Source organism: Castor canadensis, chromosome 11, assembly GCF_047511655.1.
Source record: "Castor canadensis chromosome 11, mCasCan1.hap1v2, whole genome shotgun sequence".
In the NCBI taxonomy this organism is placed as follows: domain Eukaryota; kingdom Metazoa; phylum Chordata; class Mammalia; order Rodentia; family Castoridae; genus Castor; species Castor canadensis.
Genome location: NC_133396.1, coordinates 86,519,939 through 86,538,466, shown reverse-complemented (window position 1 = coordinate 86,538,466; position 18,528 = coordinate 86,519,939). Strand labels below are relative to the sequence as shown.

The 18,528-nt window shown below is 41.3% G+C and overlaps 1 protein-coding gene across 1 annotated transcript in view; it reads left to right on the top strand.

Annotated features, from left to right (window-relative positions):
* Pappa2 (pappalysin 2) overlaps positions 1 to 18,528 on the top strand; it is a 260,775-nt gene that overhangs the window by 10,896 nt on the left and 231,351 nt on the right. The window contains exon 3 of the mRNA XM_074047398.1: positions 17,415 to 18,486. Within this exon, the coding sequence (XP_073903499.1) occupies positions 17,415 to 18,486 (1,072 nt within the window). The remainder of the gene's footprint in view (positions 1 to 17,414; positions 18,487 to 18,528) is intronic.

Sequence of the window (18,528 nt, the reverse complement as noted above, 5' to 3'; positions counted from 1 at the left end):
CCATGCTTCTTCTACAGTTGTCTTTTGCTTTGTTTCCTAGTTCCACACTATCCAGAATAGTACCAGCAGGGAGATGGTGGTACTACCAGGTAGAGAAGCATTTTGTTTTTGTTGTTCAAGTAAAAGCAAACTACCAGAGATTTTCTGCTAGAAATAATCACACAGTTTCTTGGGATGAGCACTCCAGATAAGGTGAAGTTTAAATTTATTCCTTTTGCTTAGTTTTTAATTTTTAATCTTATTTATAGTCATGTGATAATTGTATATATTTATAGAGTACAGTAAGATAATTTGTGCAATAATAAAATTAGAGTTCTTTTTTAAATAGCAAATTGAGACATAACATCCATACCTTAAACTTCACATGTTTAAAGTATATAACTAATGTTTTTTAGCATAATTATGCTACCACAATCTAAATTTAGGACATTTCATTGCATCCAAAGGAAGCACTGTACTTAATAGCCCTGTCCCTCCTCTCCTTCCTAAATCCATCACAATCATAGATAACCACTAATCTGCTTGCTATCTCTATAGACTTGCCTATTCTGGACATTTGATACAGTATCCTGTTCAATTAATTGTCATTTGCATTTATATTCTAATGCTTGATTGAGGTTCATCCATGTTGTAGCATGTGTCAGTGCTTCACTGATTTTTATTGCTGAGTAATATTCCACATTCTGTTTATTCAGTCATTAGTTGATAAACATTGATTGTTTCCACTTTTAGCTATTATGAAGTGTTACTATGAACATTTTGCATGGGTAGACATGTATTTTTATTCTTTTGGTAGATATCCAGGAAAGAAATTGCTAGGTCATATTATAACTCTACCATTTTGAGGACCACCAGAATATTTTTCAAAGTGGCTGCACTATTTTGCAATGCCCACCAATTTATGGTTTGTTTTTATATTTCTGACCCTCAGAAATGAAATGGGCTTCCCTGGCATCCCTGGTCAGTAGGACTTGGCACTACCAATAGCACCTCAGTGGTCTTGGAGTAATGTGTCATTGTCTGGCATACTGAGGAGAGAAATCTGGGCCTTTGATGAAGAGGCCCCTGGAATCCTAGCAAGTCCCTAGTGGTTGGGGTGGGAGCTCTCATCAAGCTCTCTCCTGCAGCTCCTTGAAGGAATTCCATGATGGATTCTCTCTTCCCTGAATGGAGCTCTGCATGGAAGAAGTTTATCCTTAGCCCAGAGTGCATTAATTTCTGTTACTGTCCACCTGATGAGTCCTAAATGACAGGTTAAGGGGGAACATTCAGCCACTCAGAAGTCACAGTGTATTGAATTCTGATGCAGCAGCACCTTCAAGAAGAAGAGGAGAAAAGAAAGAGCAGGGAGGACAATAAAGTTCTCATAGCTCCCTTACAATTCCATGAGTTTCTTCAGTCTTGCCCCAGTTGGGATGGCACACCCTCTTCAGAGCTTGTATCTGACTCCCAGGTTTAGATCTGAGACTCTGGAGTTACCCAGTTGTCTGGGATGCAGGTGGGGGAAGAAGGGCTTCCTCTGAGCCTGAAGATGTGATCATTCATTCATCTTGTTGCTTTCTGGTTCAAGATCTGACACCTGTTATTGCACATCCTCTCTTTGTCCCCAACCTTCAGTCGTAGTAAAAGACTCTTCTAGATCGTTTTAATCTCAAGAGACAATGTGGTGAGTGAGGAAGCTTTGACCCTCCCCCTCCCCCCCCACCCCGCCCCAGGAGGCACCATTGGCTTTCAATCCATCTTCTTCCAGCTTTGTGTTCTCTCCCAGTCCTTGAGGATGAGATGGAAACCTGAGGGTATGCTGGGTGTGGTTCAGGTTGTTGGGTTGGAAATATTCATGAGTGAGAGTGGCAGGGCTGGAAAGTAGGAATCACCTTTAGCAGCCCAAATAAATTCAACTGTCTGCCTGTCACCAGCAACATTTTGTCTCTCCTCACCTCCTGCTTCCTCCTTGTGCACTTTTTCTTGTTCCTCTGGGGCTGACCATCTGATTCATTCAGAATGTGTGTGCCAGGGAGGTCTGGCTCTCTCTCTTTCCTGTTTCAGTCCATGCCTTGAGGAAGCCAAATAAACACCTTATTTGGTGTTTATTAAGAGGAAGGCAACACCTTGGTTTGGATCCTGAGCCTGTATACCCTGGATATCCATTAGCTTCAGTTCCTGGTGTCATAAACAAGTACATAAATCCCATGCTTCTGCCCTTGAGTACATGGAATTAAGTTTCTCTGGGGGCTCATCAAATTTGTTTCTCCTCACATCATACATACCCTCACTCTAGCACCTTCCAGAAAGCATATTTCTATGCCAAGTCTGTGTCCAAAAAATAGCAGCGTTCTTCCCTTCTCATGTTTACTACCTGCTTTGAAGCAATCCTCCATTTTGGATTTTTAAAAAAAGAGAACATCCAGGAAATAAAGCTCAGTGGGCAAACAAAAACATCCCAGTTCTCTTTATGAGTCAGAAGTGAGTGGTGAAGAAAAATGGCTCTGCTCAAATATACAATATGATAACTGGAACCCAAAGTCTCAGAACATTTTGAACTCAAAGCATTGCCATGACAACCAGTTGGGATATCAAGACCAACAATTATGGCTCGTTTTTGGATTAGAAGTTCAGTTACCTGATCAGAGGTCAAGTCACAGAGCTTAAAAGTTAATCAATCAATTAGTTATTCTTTAGGCAGTGACTCATCATTTGCAAACTGTCATACAAATAAGTTGCTTCACATTCTGGGCAAGTTATGAAAGAAGTAGATTGGTTCTGTACATTCATTCATTCATTTATTTATTCACCCAACATTTATTGGGCTCCTATTAGGTGAATTATTAGGCATTTAGGCACATGCTAGAGAATGAAGAATGACTAAAGCAGGGGCTGTGCCTGGAAGGTATTCACAGTCTGGTGGAAGTTTCTCATAAATGATTATAGCCTGGCCCATGGGAGTGACCATTCCTACCTTGATGAACCAAAGGAGGTAACCAGAGGGACAAAAGAAAGAATGGAGGGTAGCAAAATTGGGAGTAAGAGAAAAAGATAGTGTCAGGTGGGATAGAAGACCAAGTGAGCCACCAGACCTAAGGGGGTTCTTTGGACCTAGTAGTTAGGAATCACTGATGACTTCGGAGAGAGCAATTTTACTCTAGAGTTGTGGACCAAGAGGAAAATTCACATCACAGAAAGTAGAGATATGAACTAGAGGAGAGGAGTATGAAAAGTAGAGATATGAACTAGAGGAGAGGGTATGAAAACAGACCTCAGGTCTTATCTACACTATACAGAAAATCAGCTATAAAGGATGATCTCAGAAGTAGATACAGGTTCAGAGAGATTTTATTTTGTGGTAAGAGCGATCCAAGGCTCAAGGTCTTATATTAATCTAATGTGGGAGACAGCATAAACAAAGGAAAAGACAGAAGATAAATAAACAGAAATGTAAAATATGCAAATACAAACTCAATGATTCCAAGAAATTGTTGTAGAAATATTTCTTTGACAAATACTTCTGAGGTACTGACTTTGTGCCAGACACTACAGCAGTCAATTTACAAATATTAGTTCAAGTGCTTCTCAGGACAACTTGAGCATGGAGATGGAGAAACTAGAGCACAGAGAGAAATAGGCTGTTGCCCAAAGTCATACACTTAGTCCACACAGAGCAAGGTCACATAGCTAGCTTGCAAGAGAGCACATCCAGCCTGCACAGGACCATCATCATGCACCTAGTCCATACAGGTTTGAATCTGGGTGTTTTTTTCTCTAGAGCCCATGTTCTTTTCCACTATGCAATGCTGCCTCTAACTTTATGACAAAAGCAATAAGGAGTAAAGAGGCCCAACCTGCCTCCCTCTTCTGTCTCAAACCCACTATTTTATTTCCTGTATGTCAGTGAAGACTCCACTCTTTCAGAATGACCTCTGAGAGTTGCTGTCTCCCTTTTCGATTCCTCACCCTCCACAGTTCCACATATAACAATGGTGATCAACCACTGAATCATACCTGGTTTGCCTTGACAGTATCTTTTGGAACTTGTGTTTTCGTCACTATAGCGTTCAGCTTAATTTTGGCCACAGTTATTCTGGCCATCTCTCACAAAGAGATCAATTCATTTTGCAGCTATTTGCAGCCAAAAGAAGCTTTCTGGAATAGAAAGCAGCTTAAGTGGATTTCCTTCCTAAAACTGTTGAATCTGCTGTGCTCTCCAGAGAAAGTTTAGCTTCCTCATGTGTCATAAGGATCTTACTTCCCTTCTTATGTTCATACTGATTTCTAGGGCAAACACTTGTACACACATGCATACACATGTATAGATAAAAACTCACACACAACCTCACACAATCACACACTGACAGCCATGCTCAAATGTACCTACACACACCTTTCAGTTCAACTTGTAATACACTTCTAGCAGTAATACAGATGTGCCATCTTTCTCCAGCCTCTGGTGTCTGTTCTTTATACTTTTCATCTAATAGGAAACCTTCCTAAACCTATATTTACCTGACTTGCTCTTGTTTACCATCTGAGTTTTTAGGTAATAGGCCATCTCTTTAGGAAATCTTTCTTGGTGTTTCTAAAGACTGATATAGTTTTGTTCTCTAATGTGTTTTCTTGGAACCCTGTACTCCTCTTTATCAAGAAACCTAGAACAACTGAGCATAGTTCCCATTTTACTTTCAAGATAATAGACACATACTCATGAACTCTTGTTGTGTACCAGGAACTGTACTGGGGGCTGGTGTTAAACAGATATCCATAGCCCTACCACCCTGCCAGTCTACTCTAGTCTAGCTGTATCTCCGCTCCCTGAGGCAATATCTGGTTCACTGATGAATCCACACACAGCACCTTGTGCATGATCTGACAATAACACACAACTCTTCCAATAAATATTTGACAAGAGAATGAATGGATAAGTGAATAAATAAAGATTCAGTGTTACAAATTATGAAGTGAATTATTCTACTTGGAAGTAGGCACAGCAAGGCCTGGTATTCTTTGAGTCCTATTGATTTGGGAGATGGCTAAGAGGTTGGAAATTCCTTCAATAATAACTAGAAAGGAGCAGTTATCCTTTTCCTTGGACTCAACTTCCCCTTCTCTAGCCCCCCCCAAATCTATTTATACTCAATAGACATTGACCAATAACTAGTCTGTAAAAATTACATGAAATTTACAACTTGGTGTACTGCGATTATTTCTAAAGTTTACAAAACTATTCTTTTTACTGCGTCCTCTGGTTTGCATGTACGGTCTCTTTCTCATTCTCATGGGACTTTTGTTCTGTGCCTGGGTTTGTTCACGTTATCCCTAGGTGTGAGTGTAAGGGGAGTGTGCACCTAGAGAAGGGTTAGTATTGCCAACCTGAAGAAGAGGCCCTCGGAAGCCTGGGAATATTCCTTGGGTTCCAAGTCTTTCCAGCCTCTGCTTCTTCTCTAGTCTTCTCAAAACCTGAGTTTTTTTTTTAAATACAATTTTTTGGGTGTAAAATCATTTTAATTTTAAAATATAGGCAACTTCTAGCTCAGTTTATTTTTTATCCATTCATTCACTTACTAGTTCATTTACTCAACAGATGTTTAGTGAGCACAAAGTAGGTATTAAATAACTATTTTTGAAATAAACTCCAACTTCACACAGTAACTATAAACATGAACCATAGCACAGGTCTATTTTAGACAATGTTTGTGTCAAGGCACATTAATAATTTGAAGTAATTGCACAATCTAATATCCTTATAATCCATGCCCATGGCATGGGTCCTGAGGATGGAGGTAATCCTGGCAGGATTTCTTTGCTGGGTGTGGTGGTCTTGCTGGGCCCTTGGACAAAGTATGGGATGCCATTGGCCTGATCTTGGCCAGGGACCAGCCATGGCAGAGGAGGAGGCACAGAGTGGTAGTCTCACCCTCTCTGCCTCTGTGCTCTCTACCTTCCTGGCAACTGAGCAGTATCATACCACACAGTGGTGCTTGCTGAAACCCAGGCACCAAATGGGGGAGGTTGTTGCTCCTTTGATGTTCCTGGCACTTCTGTCAGCTTCACGCTTCTTGGCTCTGCCTCCTAATAGCCTGAAGCTTTCCTTTTCTCCAGCTCAACACCCATGGTTCCCACTTTAGGTCAAGCTCAGATATCTCTTTCAGCAGGTGATCTCTAGTGGGCTTCTGGGAGCTTCTGTGGAGCTCAGTTATCTTTGTGTCACCCCAATGCCAGGACAGGGCCTGGAGCAGAGTGAGCACTTTGGGTTGAATAAATGGATAGAGAATAATCTGGCCTCTTGCACACACATAACCTGATTCCTCCTAATTTCCCAACATGAACCATATCTCTGAGTCTCCTCTTCACATGACCTGTTTCCTCCACATGACCATCACCTATTCTCCTGCCAATCACTGGCTCTTTTCTTCTGTCTCCTCACTTTGAACATCCTTCCACCATCTAAATTCATTCCTTTTCTGTGATGGGTAGGAACATTGGATCTGGAGTTCAGTGTTCAAGTCTTTTGTGAAGTCCTTCATCTATAAAATTGGAGCAAAGTTGATTTATTTCTCAGAATAATTATGAGGATTAAATAAATTAAAATGAATCATGGGCTTAGATCTCTGCTAGGTAAGTGCTTAGTCAATGTTGGCTGCTATTTTCATCATCTGTGAAGATGCATAGTGCACAGGGAACCAGAGTTTTCTCTGAGGACACTACAGGCCTGGCTCATGCTCCTCTTCCTCAAAACATTTCCTGTCCATTTTAGTCTCTACAAGCTCTCCTTTCCAAGGTCTTATTACTTGCACGTCTATACTGTACAATTTAGCATGGAATTGTCTGCAGTGAAACCTTGATTGTGTGGATTCCAAATAACCAGTATTCTTAACTAACAAAATGTTTTGCTCAGTTTCTTAGGAGCTCAAGGTCATGATTATAAGATCAGTTCAAAAGAGGAATACAGGAGAAATAAAAACCCTGATATAACATATGGCACCAGCTCAATCCTTTCCATGTGCTATGACCATAGTCATAGGTGTAGGGAAATGAAAAACAGGATACAGACCTTAAAACCCATGAAAATGAATCTAGAGACCGAGACTTCAGGCCCAGTGTGTCCAAGCAACAGATGACCAAGCCCAGCCTCCCCTTCCCAGATGGGATAGTGAAGCACAGAGCAAGAAAGATATTTTCCTGATGTCATACGAGGGCAGGTTAAGGCTATACTCTCCTATACTCTCACATTTCTTGGTTTCAAGTTTGGTCTTATTTCAGCTCCTCCAGGCTGTCTCTGCTTAATTTACATCTCTCATTGGAAAGTAAAGGAAAATATTTTAAGAAGATTTTCAGAAAGAAAAGAAAAAAAAGAACCTTTACAACTTTAGTCCTCATTTAACAACCCCAAATGTCAATTAATTAGATCACTTATTTTCCTTTGTCCTTTCTCTTTGTCATTCAGAGACTAAGCGTCCAAACCCATTATGTGGCAGGGATTTACTCAGAAGTCAGCTTTAAGTGACCTCTTTGAACACTGGGCTCTGAAGTCTCACCTGGATTCAATTTGCGAACACACACTCTGTATCCTCTGTTTTCCTCTCACTCATCCTTTCACAAGGTTGGAACAAAGGGGCTCTGAGCATTTAGATCTGACTGACAAAGTAACTGGGTGTGTGTGGTCCATGAGGCACCAGCCTCATGATAACTGGTTCCCTACAAAGCAATCAGAGCTGTCTTGGTTACTTGCAACTGCATGGTGGAGGCAAAAGTGCTCGGATATTATTAAGTATAGGTAGTATATGTACATTGAATGACTATGAGACAAAATGGACAGTTAATGCTATGGAAGCTCTGTAGTGTTTCACCATAAGAAAAATCTGATATGCAAACTATACCCTCGTCTGATTGGGAAGTGGGAAAGTTATTTTCACTGCAAGATGTCTTATTCAGGCTTGCTTTAGGTAATGTCTCCTGAGTATATATGGAAGACTATTTAAACACTCCTTCTTAGGGAAGTGTTGATTTTGTTAACTGTATTGGTAAAAGAAATGTCAAAGCAAATTTCCAAGAGGAGCTTCAAAATTATTTACCTGGCAGGAGAGTGAAGCAATAGGAAATTGGCACTGGTGCTTCTCCACAGGTATAATAAAGGAGAATTCTCTGGGAGACCTGTAGAGAGATGAAGTAAGGCTGGAGAGGGAGGGAGGGCCTCCTGCTGAGGGTGCCATTGAGTCTCTCTGTCTCTCCCAGGATTAGCAGGTATTGAGTCAAGATTAAGGAATTCATCATATGCTATGCTAGGCTATTTTGGGTGTGTGAGTTTGTTTCCCTTAGTTTTTGCAAGAACTGTCTTCTAGAATTGGGAGCTTATATTTTTTGTGTTGTGCTATTGGGTTTCTCATTATTTTTAAAGTGGTCAAAGTGGTCAGCTTGATCAGAAGAGAACCCTGCAGGCAACTCTCTAACTCCACTGAGAAATAGCAGCCAACCCATACCTCCTCCCAACACAGATGCTCATGGTGCAACCCACAAGCGCTTAACCACTGAACATCGATGTGCTGTGGATGAAATTTCATGGTCACAGAATCAGCACCGCACATAGAAGATTATTAGAATTTGTTGGAATGACATTCAAATAAATAAATAAATAAATATCCCCATGTTTAAAATCACCCAGTAGATTGCTTTCTTTCTCTCTGTTTCACTCTTCCTTTTTTTTTGTAGCAATGATGACATAAGAAACATTACAGTATTTATTAAACATCAGTTATTCATTTATTTATGTGGGGAAAAATAAGATTGCTCATTTGTACTCAGATAATGGATGATGTTAGGCAAAATATTGACTCTGTAGGAAATTGCCAGATGAGTCAGAGGTGAAAAGTCAGAGTATGGCTCTCTATATAATATCCCTGATCCCTACCTACTGGGACTAGGGTAGAGGGTGGAGTTATGGGGGGAGGGAGGTGACAGTCAGTGTACCTCCTATGAGCACCAGGGGCAGAGCTCTGCTGAGTCAGGTTAGCAACTGCTCCTGCTGTGGGAAGTGAGTGATGTGGAAGGGTAGGGGGGATTTTTTTCATTACAGGAGTTTTTACTGTCATGTAACATATTGTCAGAAGAGGCTCTTGGGACCTCTGCTAAGTACCTCTTATAGATTCAATTCGTGAATGTGTTACTCATTACTACCATAGTAAAGATGTTGGCCTTGATACAATGGCAGCATAGGGAGTATGAGGCAGGGTTGCTGGCTCTCAAGAAGCTTGTAAGGTAGTTGAAGCAACAGGTGTATATGTGCTAAAACGATAACGATATTAGCAATGAGTAATACTACTGAATGTTTATTATATGCTGAGTACTCTTTTAATTGTTTTGCATGTGTGAATTTATTGAATCTTCTCTTAAACCATATAAATCAGATGCTACTCTTATCTTTATTTTATGCCTGAGGAAAATGAGGTATGGAGAACTGCTCAATTTTGCTCAAGGTTGTTCATCTATTAAGTTTGGTTGATATATTAGTTCTACTCCACACCCTGCTCTTTCAACTAGAACAGAATTAGCCACCTTTTTGGTTTTGAGTTGGCTGCTAGACTGGCTCCTCTTGAACATTTTCCTGTATCCCTAAATAGTTTTCAAAAGTGTGATTTTTTTTTTTTTTTAGTAGTATGGTGGTGTTCTATTATTTGAAGAGACTTTATTTTTTTTTCTATTACAAATAGTGCTGTTGTAAACATCCTTTTGAACGTATCTCTTAGATTGTTTCCTTAACAATGATTCTTAGAAATGCAATTACAGGGCTAAAGGGTGGAGATGGTTTTGGCAAATGGTTGTCAACTGGTTTTCCAATTTTCTCTTTTCCCAATACTGCCCGTGTATGTCTTTTTCTCCACAATATCTCAAATCTAAACACTATTATCCTTTTTCCTCTTTACCAACTTGAGAGACAAAATTTTTATTTGCTTTCATTTGCATTTCCTTGATGTTGAACACTTAAAATTCTTATTTCTTCTCTTTTTTGAGCTTCCCCATTTATGTATTCATACTCCATATGTTTCCTTTTTTCTGTGGTTGTGACCTAATATTGTGAAGGTGATATGTGAGCAGATAGAAGTATCCTAGATTATTACTGGGCAAACATGAAACATGTCTATGGTATCTGTGTGGAGTGTGTGCATATGTGTGTGTGTGTATGTGTGTGTGTGTGTGTGTGTGTGTGTGTGTAGGGTACTTATCTATGGATGTTAATTGTATTTCAGTCACTAGATGAGTATTCGTCTCTCACTCACTGCTGATGAAAGCCCATCCTCAAAGACATAGTCTACTCTGATTTGGAGGCCTGCTGTTCAGGGGAAGGGATGTAGCTCAGTGGTAGAGTGAGTATTTAGTATGTGTATCCTGGGTTAAATCCTCAGCACCACACACCATAAAAAGATGTAGCTGGAGGTAACTGAGTGGTAGAGCTCTTGCCTATTGTGCATGAGTCCCTGGGCTCCATCTCCAACACCAGCACCAGTACCCACACCAGAACCAGCACCACCACAACAATAAAAACTGGAGTCCTGGTATTCAAAGTGTGGTCTGAGATTCTTTATATCAGCTTCACCCGGAAACCTATTGAAAGGCAGAATTTTAGGCACCACTTGGGACCTGCTGATCAGAATCTGCACATATTGAGATCCCTGGGATTTTCATATCCATGGTGAATGCTGAGAAATCCTAGTTTAGAACTTCTTGTCTTTCAGAAGGTCTGGGTGCAGTTTTGGCATGATCTTCAGGCAGATACTGCTGAAACTAAGTAGTGTACAGGGTGGGGGTGCTTTTGATTTAGCACTCTATACTGGCCCACCCCACCCCATCTGTACCAGTAATAACTCCAAGAGTGTTGACACTTCCAGAAGCAGTGCTAACTAATTTTTGTAGGATTATATATGGGCCTCTTTTTCTGATGTTGTAAACTCCTTTAGGGTCTTGTCCCTACCTCACCATTGTGTATTTTCCTGTTCTGTCTGGGAAAGCAGCACTCTCCTCTCCCTAAAAATCTGCCTCCTCCACTCCCACCCTATGCATGGGTGGCCTGTGGGAAGCCAGGGAAATCCCTTGCTCTGCTTTCTATCATCCTTGCCCATCATGACAGCATGACTAAAATGAAAAATGTTCTGTAAGGAGAGGTTGAAAAATTTGCTGGAAAGATGTTAGCGAAATAGTCCCCAGGAGGTTTCCCCCACTCTGTGCTCTAATTTCTTGGAGTCACAGATGAAAAGTTGAGCCTAATCCTGTCTTGATGGAAAGTTATCTAGACCAGCTGAACTACACCTCCCTGAGCTCTTTTTTTTTCACTTTCCCCCACTCTTCCTATTCATAGGGTCCTGCTCTTTGCCAGGTTTGCCCGGTCTTTGATGGATGGCCTTTCTCCTTCTCCCCCTTGGTCCTTTTTATCCTGTTATGCTCTCTCTGGGGGACTGGAGTGTTGGGTAAGTACTTCTGCAGAAGGCAACACATACAGGTGTGGGGCAGCCCCAGGCATAACGTCCTGAGAAAGGACTTTCTCTTGCATCAGGCTGATTTATGGCCATGACCTAACCTGGCCCTGCTTTTTGCTCATTTTCCTCCAAAAAAACAAACTTGCACCACACAGCATGTTTTTTTAGTTACCAGAATCAATGACACTGTGAGTGACTCCTTGTTTTGTTGAGTGGAGCCTCACCTTCCTGGAAGCTGATGGGGCTTCTTGGAGAAGTAGGACTCTCACTTCTGGCTTTCATTGCATAGACATGCAGAGCAGAAGTCTGCCATCGGGATTTCTTGGAAGTGAGGTTTCACCACTGTGTTGCTAAGAGCAGCTTTGTTGCCTGGACCTTACCTTGACCTCAGCTACCTTGACTTGTTAAGTGATCCTTTCTATGATATATCATAGATGGATGTTCCCTTCAGAGTGGGGCTTTGCCCAAGAAAAGCTCCAAGTAGATTTGCTCATATGTGCTGTCATACAACTGTGTAGGACCCAGAAGGAAGCAGCTCATTATGGGATGGCTGAGGAAAAGCACCTCTAACATTTCAGAAGGAAAAGTCAACCATCTGTGGTTGCACAGAGGAGAATGCTGGTGCTCCTTTGTTTCATTCCTCTCCATTCCATGCAGTTTCAGGGTTATTGGGGTCTCCCAAGACTGATGGAAATACTCTTGCTGTGGGTCAGGACTCTTACAACTCAACTTGACTTCAGTAGCAGGTTGAATTCACTGTAGGAGTCACAACCCGTCATTCCTTGATCCTGTGGGAAATTCACAGATGTCTAAGATAGGTTCTTGTTATTTGGGAACTCTCAAATTGCCTGGTTGAATAATTTTTTAAAAATAGCTGAAGAACAGTAAAACTCAACAAACTGCAGTAGAAAATCACTTTGTTGAGGTGGTCAAGGCCAAAGAACACACAGATAAAATGAAACTTAAGGTAATTTTTGAAGGCCATCCTCATAGCTAAGTGGCATTTCAGACAATGGGACAAATATGACATCATGTGTGAGGCTGAGCCTGTATTACAATGCTGGTGTGAGGAAAGTGATGTGTGGACCAGGGAGGAGGGTTTAGCTGGGGGTTTAGAGGAATGGAGTCTCCAAGCATCCTTTTCAGTATTAGGCCTATGGAGTCTCTTAGAAAGGGGTTCTTTTGCTTTTTCCATTAGCTTGAATGCTCTGTAAGTTGGTGTAATGTTCCTGAAATATGGGTGCTCCTTTGCTTTGAGGAGAAAAGGGGATGAGATGGTAGTTTTTCCCTTTTGTCATTATTCTAAAATAATAACACCAAAGACAACAGATAGTAGATTCCCGAGAGTTCTCAGTCTCTCTCTCTTTCTCCATATATATATATATGTATGTATATATATATAGCTGTGTATGTAGTACTGGGGCTTGAACTCAGGGCCTTGTGCTTGCTATAGGCAGGTGCTGTACCACTTAAGCCATGCCCCCAGCTCTTTGTGCTTTAGTTATTTTTCAAATAGGGTCTCACACTTTTTGTAAAGGCCAGCCAAAGACTGCAAGCCTCCCACAGAGCTGTTATACACACCACACCCAGCTCATTTCTTGAGATCAGAGTCTTTAACTTTCTCCTGGATTGGTCTCAAACCATGATCTTCCTGATCTCCACCTTCTGAATAGGTGGAATTACAGTTGTGTACCACCATATCCAGCCTCTCTTTTTAACCCTCATTTTTAAATTGACTTACAATTTCTGGGGTAGATGAGACTTTTCCTCCTTATTATGGTGCTAGAAGTCATGTGAAAGCATCATTCCCTCTATCTGGTCTTCTGACCAGGGGACTCCATTTTGTCAAAATCAACTTACAGACAGTTCCAGGAGGGGAACAAGGAGCTTTCTGGTAGAAAGGGAGGTGAGCCATCAGAGCAGTTCCGCTGGAGCAGTGGAGGCTTGAGAGTGGCTTCCAGCAGGAGAATCTCACTTTCACTTTTTATTACATTCTCATCAAGCACAGCTTTATAGTCCTCTAATTACACATCTAATTGGGAAACCAAGAAAAAAAGAGTATGTACAGATGGAATCCAGTGGCTTGGATGGAGTTTCCTGTTGTATGATTATCACATCAACTTCCCTCATCCTTCTCCATCCTGGGGTCACAGCCCTGACTTCAGGATACCAAGACCCCTTTTACCTTGGGGCTCTCTAGAATTGATTTCTGAGTGTGATGGTTCACAGAAGGCCCTGTGCCCTGCCCCCCAGAAATGTTACCAAGTATTCAGCAAGGCAGCCTATCAATGTAGGCTCTGGCCAACAGAGAGATACATCTGTGCCAGGCACTCTTTTCTCTCCTCCAAACTATTTCCAGGCATGGGTGCAGGGCTGTTCATTTCTTTGGGAGTCACATTCTAGTTCTCTTTAAGACTCAGGGAAAGAAAGTCAATCTGTGAATTTATTAATGCCATATTTCCAGCCCACGCCACTCTTCTTGCTCCCAAATAACTAACATTTTTAAGGACGTGCTTTAGTATAGTAAAGAGGGCATGGGCCTTTTGGCTGTAATAGACTTGGTTTTGCTCACTGTCTCTGGCACTTGCTAGATGGGAGGCTGTGAATCATTTGTGCAATCTTTTCATGCTCAGTTCTTGGTCTATAGGGAGGATACTGAAACTCAGCTCATCCACTTGTGGTACAGTTTAAGAGTTCTGGTCCATGATCCATAGTTGGAGTGTAGTAGGTATTTAATAGAAGATAGTTCAAGCCTATTTCCCTTTTGCATAAGCAGATCTTCTGGGTTCAAAGAAAGCACTCAAGAAATGGAGGACTGCACTTAAAATTTCTCCACCAACCAGTTGTTTGCCGCCTTCTGGTAGTGGGCTTACACTTTGTTAGAATTTTTTTGTAATTGCTCTGGGAGACTTTATTCTCATTTGAGAGATGGACTTTCTCCTTGAGGATAACTGACTCTATTAATTCCAAATGCTGGTGATTAATAATAGTAGAGAAATGGATGTAAATGATTTTTGTTGAAGACACACATGAGTATATTGCTCTATTAAGATACCCATGATCTCTAAATATGATTTTGGGAGCTGAGAGCAGGAATACAATGAATAAGATGTGCTCTCTTAGCTTACTTTCTCTTCCCCACAAACACAATTTTAACAGAATGCAAGGTGTTTGATTGAACAAGTTTAAGTTTAGTAAACGTCGATATATAACAGAAGGAAACTGGATTCAAGAGCTGAAAAATATTTTTCTTAAAGTTTTAAGACAATGTGGTCCGAATGTTTGGCTTCAACCTCATCACCCTCTTTTGAGTTACATCATTGGATCTGATTTTTTCTAATTATGGGCTATCATAGTTCAGTTTGGTGTTGAGTGATTTCATAAATCATATTAGTGATCTGGTCCCTCTGTTCTTCTCAAGAATGTGGCTTTGATGAATCAACAACAGTTGTAATGTGTTTGCTTCTATCACATGTACATCCAAAGTTATAAAATCTCAATGTTGCACAAGCTCAGTTTCATCACGTATATTGTGTTGGCTTAGATTATGTTGGTTCTGTCAGCCTTTGCTGTGCGAGACTGAGAAGAAAGAGAAGTCTCCTGAATGTGGTAGTTCTGTAACTTTTCTTTTGAAACCAAATTCATCTTGTTTCTGCTTAATGTGGTCAAGGAAGCAGGGCTGAGGGTCCTTCCTAAGGGCATTTGGAGAGCTGTGCAGTCTGCTTTGTAATCTCAGCTTGTGCTAAGGAGCAGACCTGGGATGGGCAGATTTTATTTACAGGTACAGTTGTTCACCGAGTGCTCACGTAAACATTTAAAGATCAAAACTCAGAGTAGAGACAATATACAAAAAAGTCACATCATCAGCAAAGCAGCCACATCTACTTTAAACAGAGGGAAAAGGAGACACATGGCAGCTTGCATCTGCTTTCCTTTTTAGTCTGGGAATGCTGGAGCTGGCTCCTACTGATCACCAAAGCCAATTGAGAATTTCTCTTCCTAAGTCTATGTGCAGTGACTTCATATTGGTAACTTGAAATTGGCCATTATAGGAGTAATTTACACCATGGGCATTGGCAAGTACTGCAAATTTTATAGCTTCCTATTAGAAAAGTAAGCAGAAATAATTATTTTATTGATAATTGAATAGAAAGTCTAAGGATGATAAATTAAAGTGTTCAAAATTGCAATTAGATACCTATCAGGTAATCAAGTCAATTATCTGGTAATTTATATGTCAAATCAAGTAATTTACACTCCGAATATACACACATACCTATGCACAGGAAAATAAAATAGACTTCCCAATTCTTTCTCTTAAAAAACCAGCATATGGCCAACAGATTAGTGACTCCATGGTACTCACATTAAATATTTTAGTATATTTGTTCAGAGGTGAGCAGATGGACATAATTAAAGCTATATCATGTTCATTAAAATATGTAAACCAAAAAGAAAATATGATTCAGGGGAACTTTGTATTGATTAAGTAGGCTTGTGTTCTTTTATTTGAAAATCCACCCAATACATGAATTTTTAAGGCAGTAGAGTTCTTAAATTCGTTTATCAGACAAACCTCAACATAAAAACTAGAACGTTCCCATTGCATCATAACTAGTCAGTATCAGTTCTTCCAAGTTTAATTGTTAGAATTACTGGACATGAGCTGTTTTTGTGAAGACTAGCTTTTAATTTTAAAAGTACAAGTTATTAATTTATGTTAGAGACAAGAGAAGATCTATCATTTATGGAAGCATAGTTACTTTTAAAACATTTGCCTGCCATCAGAATGAGAAGCCATAGCTTATAAATATAGAGGTTCCACAGACAAGTACTGCTGGTATGGATAATATAGGAGGTCAGAGAATACATAAAATTCTTATTTGACAGTCTGGAGGAAAATGATTCTTGATGTTAACCCCAAGCTGATCCTAAAACTAGTAGATCTCTCCATCACTCATTCATAAGTTCAAGAAATATGTATTAAGCATTTCTGCATAAATGTACTGCCTTTAGGTAATTTACAATAAAAGCTGCTCCTAAGACTATACACCAGATGAGGTACCTGGGAGGGGATGGTGGGTTCCCTTCCATCTGTGGTCCTGCCACATCTAACTTTCCTGCTGCCACCTTTTCAACAATCTGGTATCTACAGGTGTCTCTGCCTTTGTTTATTCAGATAGATTTATTGGTCCTGTGCCAGCTCTGAGCAAGGTGGTGAGGCAGTGCATGGCAAGGAACTTCATTTACCTGGGAAGTTCTGCTTGTGTAATATAGTGGACATCATTGAGTACAGAAAAATCATCCTCATAACTTTCTGACTGGTTTTTTAGTTTTGGACCTTGGGGTCAATGCTATTTTTCTTTCTCTAGGAAATAGTGTTCTCTGTGGATGACAGTTGTTCTCATTGTCTCATTGAACAGTGGACTAGGAATGATGTCTGGATGTTTTCATCTTTTTTCAGAGAACTCTCAGTTCACCAACTCATTTTTCCCTATGAAAACAATCATATTTAATAGAGAAAATGACTTTTATAGGGGATAAGAGATTACTGTCATTTGTAAAAGCAAAACAAAAGACTTTCCTCATGGCATCCAATGAAATGGAAAGAAGGTAGGGACAGAGAGGCAAGGCATGAAGATTGTGGTGACAAAGTTCTAGAGGATGGCTGCCATTTGCATTGCATGTCCACTTCCCAGCTTCCATTTTGGTTATTTTAAATTACAAGAATGAGCTAAATTGGGTGGAATCTCAAATCATATTCCCTTGGGGGGATGGAAGTGGCTAGATGGTTCAATAGGGGAATATGGAGAGGTGTCCCAGGTGGGAAATCAGTATCACTCACTTTTTTTTCCACTTGAAAACCTACATTCTTGCTATTTACACAGGTTTTCTTCTCCCTTTCTCTATTTCCTTTGTATCTGGTATTTCTCCCCTCAATTCTTCCTTCTTTCCCAGGTATGTTTGATAATTGCTCCCACACAGTCAATGACAAGGGCTGGGCCCTGGGGATCCGCTCACGGAAGGACAAGGGAAGGCGAGATGCTCGCTTCTTCTTCTCCCTCCGCACCGACCGTGTGAAGAAAGCCACCATTGTGACTGGCCACAGTCGCTACCAGCCAGGCATGTGGACACATGTGGCAGCCACTTACGATGGACGGCACATGGCCCTGTATGTGGATGGCACTCAGGTGGCTAGTAGTCCAGACCAGTCTGGTCCCCTGAACAGCCTCTTCATGGCATCTTGCCGGTCTTTACTCCTGGGTGGGGACAGCTCTGAGAATGGGCACTATTTTCGTGGACACCTGGGTACACTGGTTCTTTGGTCAACTGCCCTTTCACAAAGTCATCTCCAGCACAGTCCTCAGCATTCAAGTGGGGCAGAGGAGTTGACCACCGTGGTCCTGACAGCTACTTTTGATCCTCTAAAGGAACAGTGGGCCCCCTTTAGAGATGAGAAATACCCTTGGCTTGAGGTTCTTCAAGGCTCTGAACCACAGCCTGAGATTATGTCACCTTTGCAGCCCCCGCTTTGTGGGCAAACAGCTTGTGACAACGTGGAACTGATCTCCCAGTACAATGGGCACTGGCCCCTTCGAGGGGAGAAAGTGATCCGCTACCAAGTGGTGAACATCTGTGATGATGAGGGTCTGCACTCCATTGTGAGCGATGAGCAGATCCACAGGCAGCACGAAGCACTGAATGAGGCTTTCGGTCGCTACAACATCAGCTGGCAGCTAAATGTCCACCAGGTCCACAACTCCACCTTGCGCCACCGGGTTGTACTTGTGAACTGTGAGCCCAGCAAGATTGGCAATGATCACTGTGACCCTGAGTGTGAGCACCCACTCACGGGCTATGATGGGGGTGACTGCCGCCTGCAGGGCCGCTGCTACTCCTGGAACCGCAGGGATGGGCTCTGTCACACTGAGTGCAATAACATGCTGAATGACTTTGATGATGGGGACTGCTGTGACCCTGAGGTGACTGATGTGCGCAAGACCTGCTTTGACCCTGATTCACCCAAGAGGTAAGGAATTGGGGTTTGGGGTGCCCTCCATATTGGGTACAT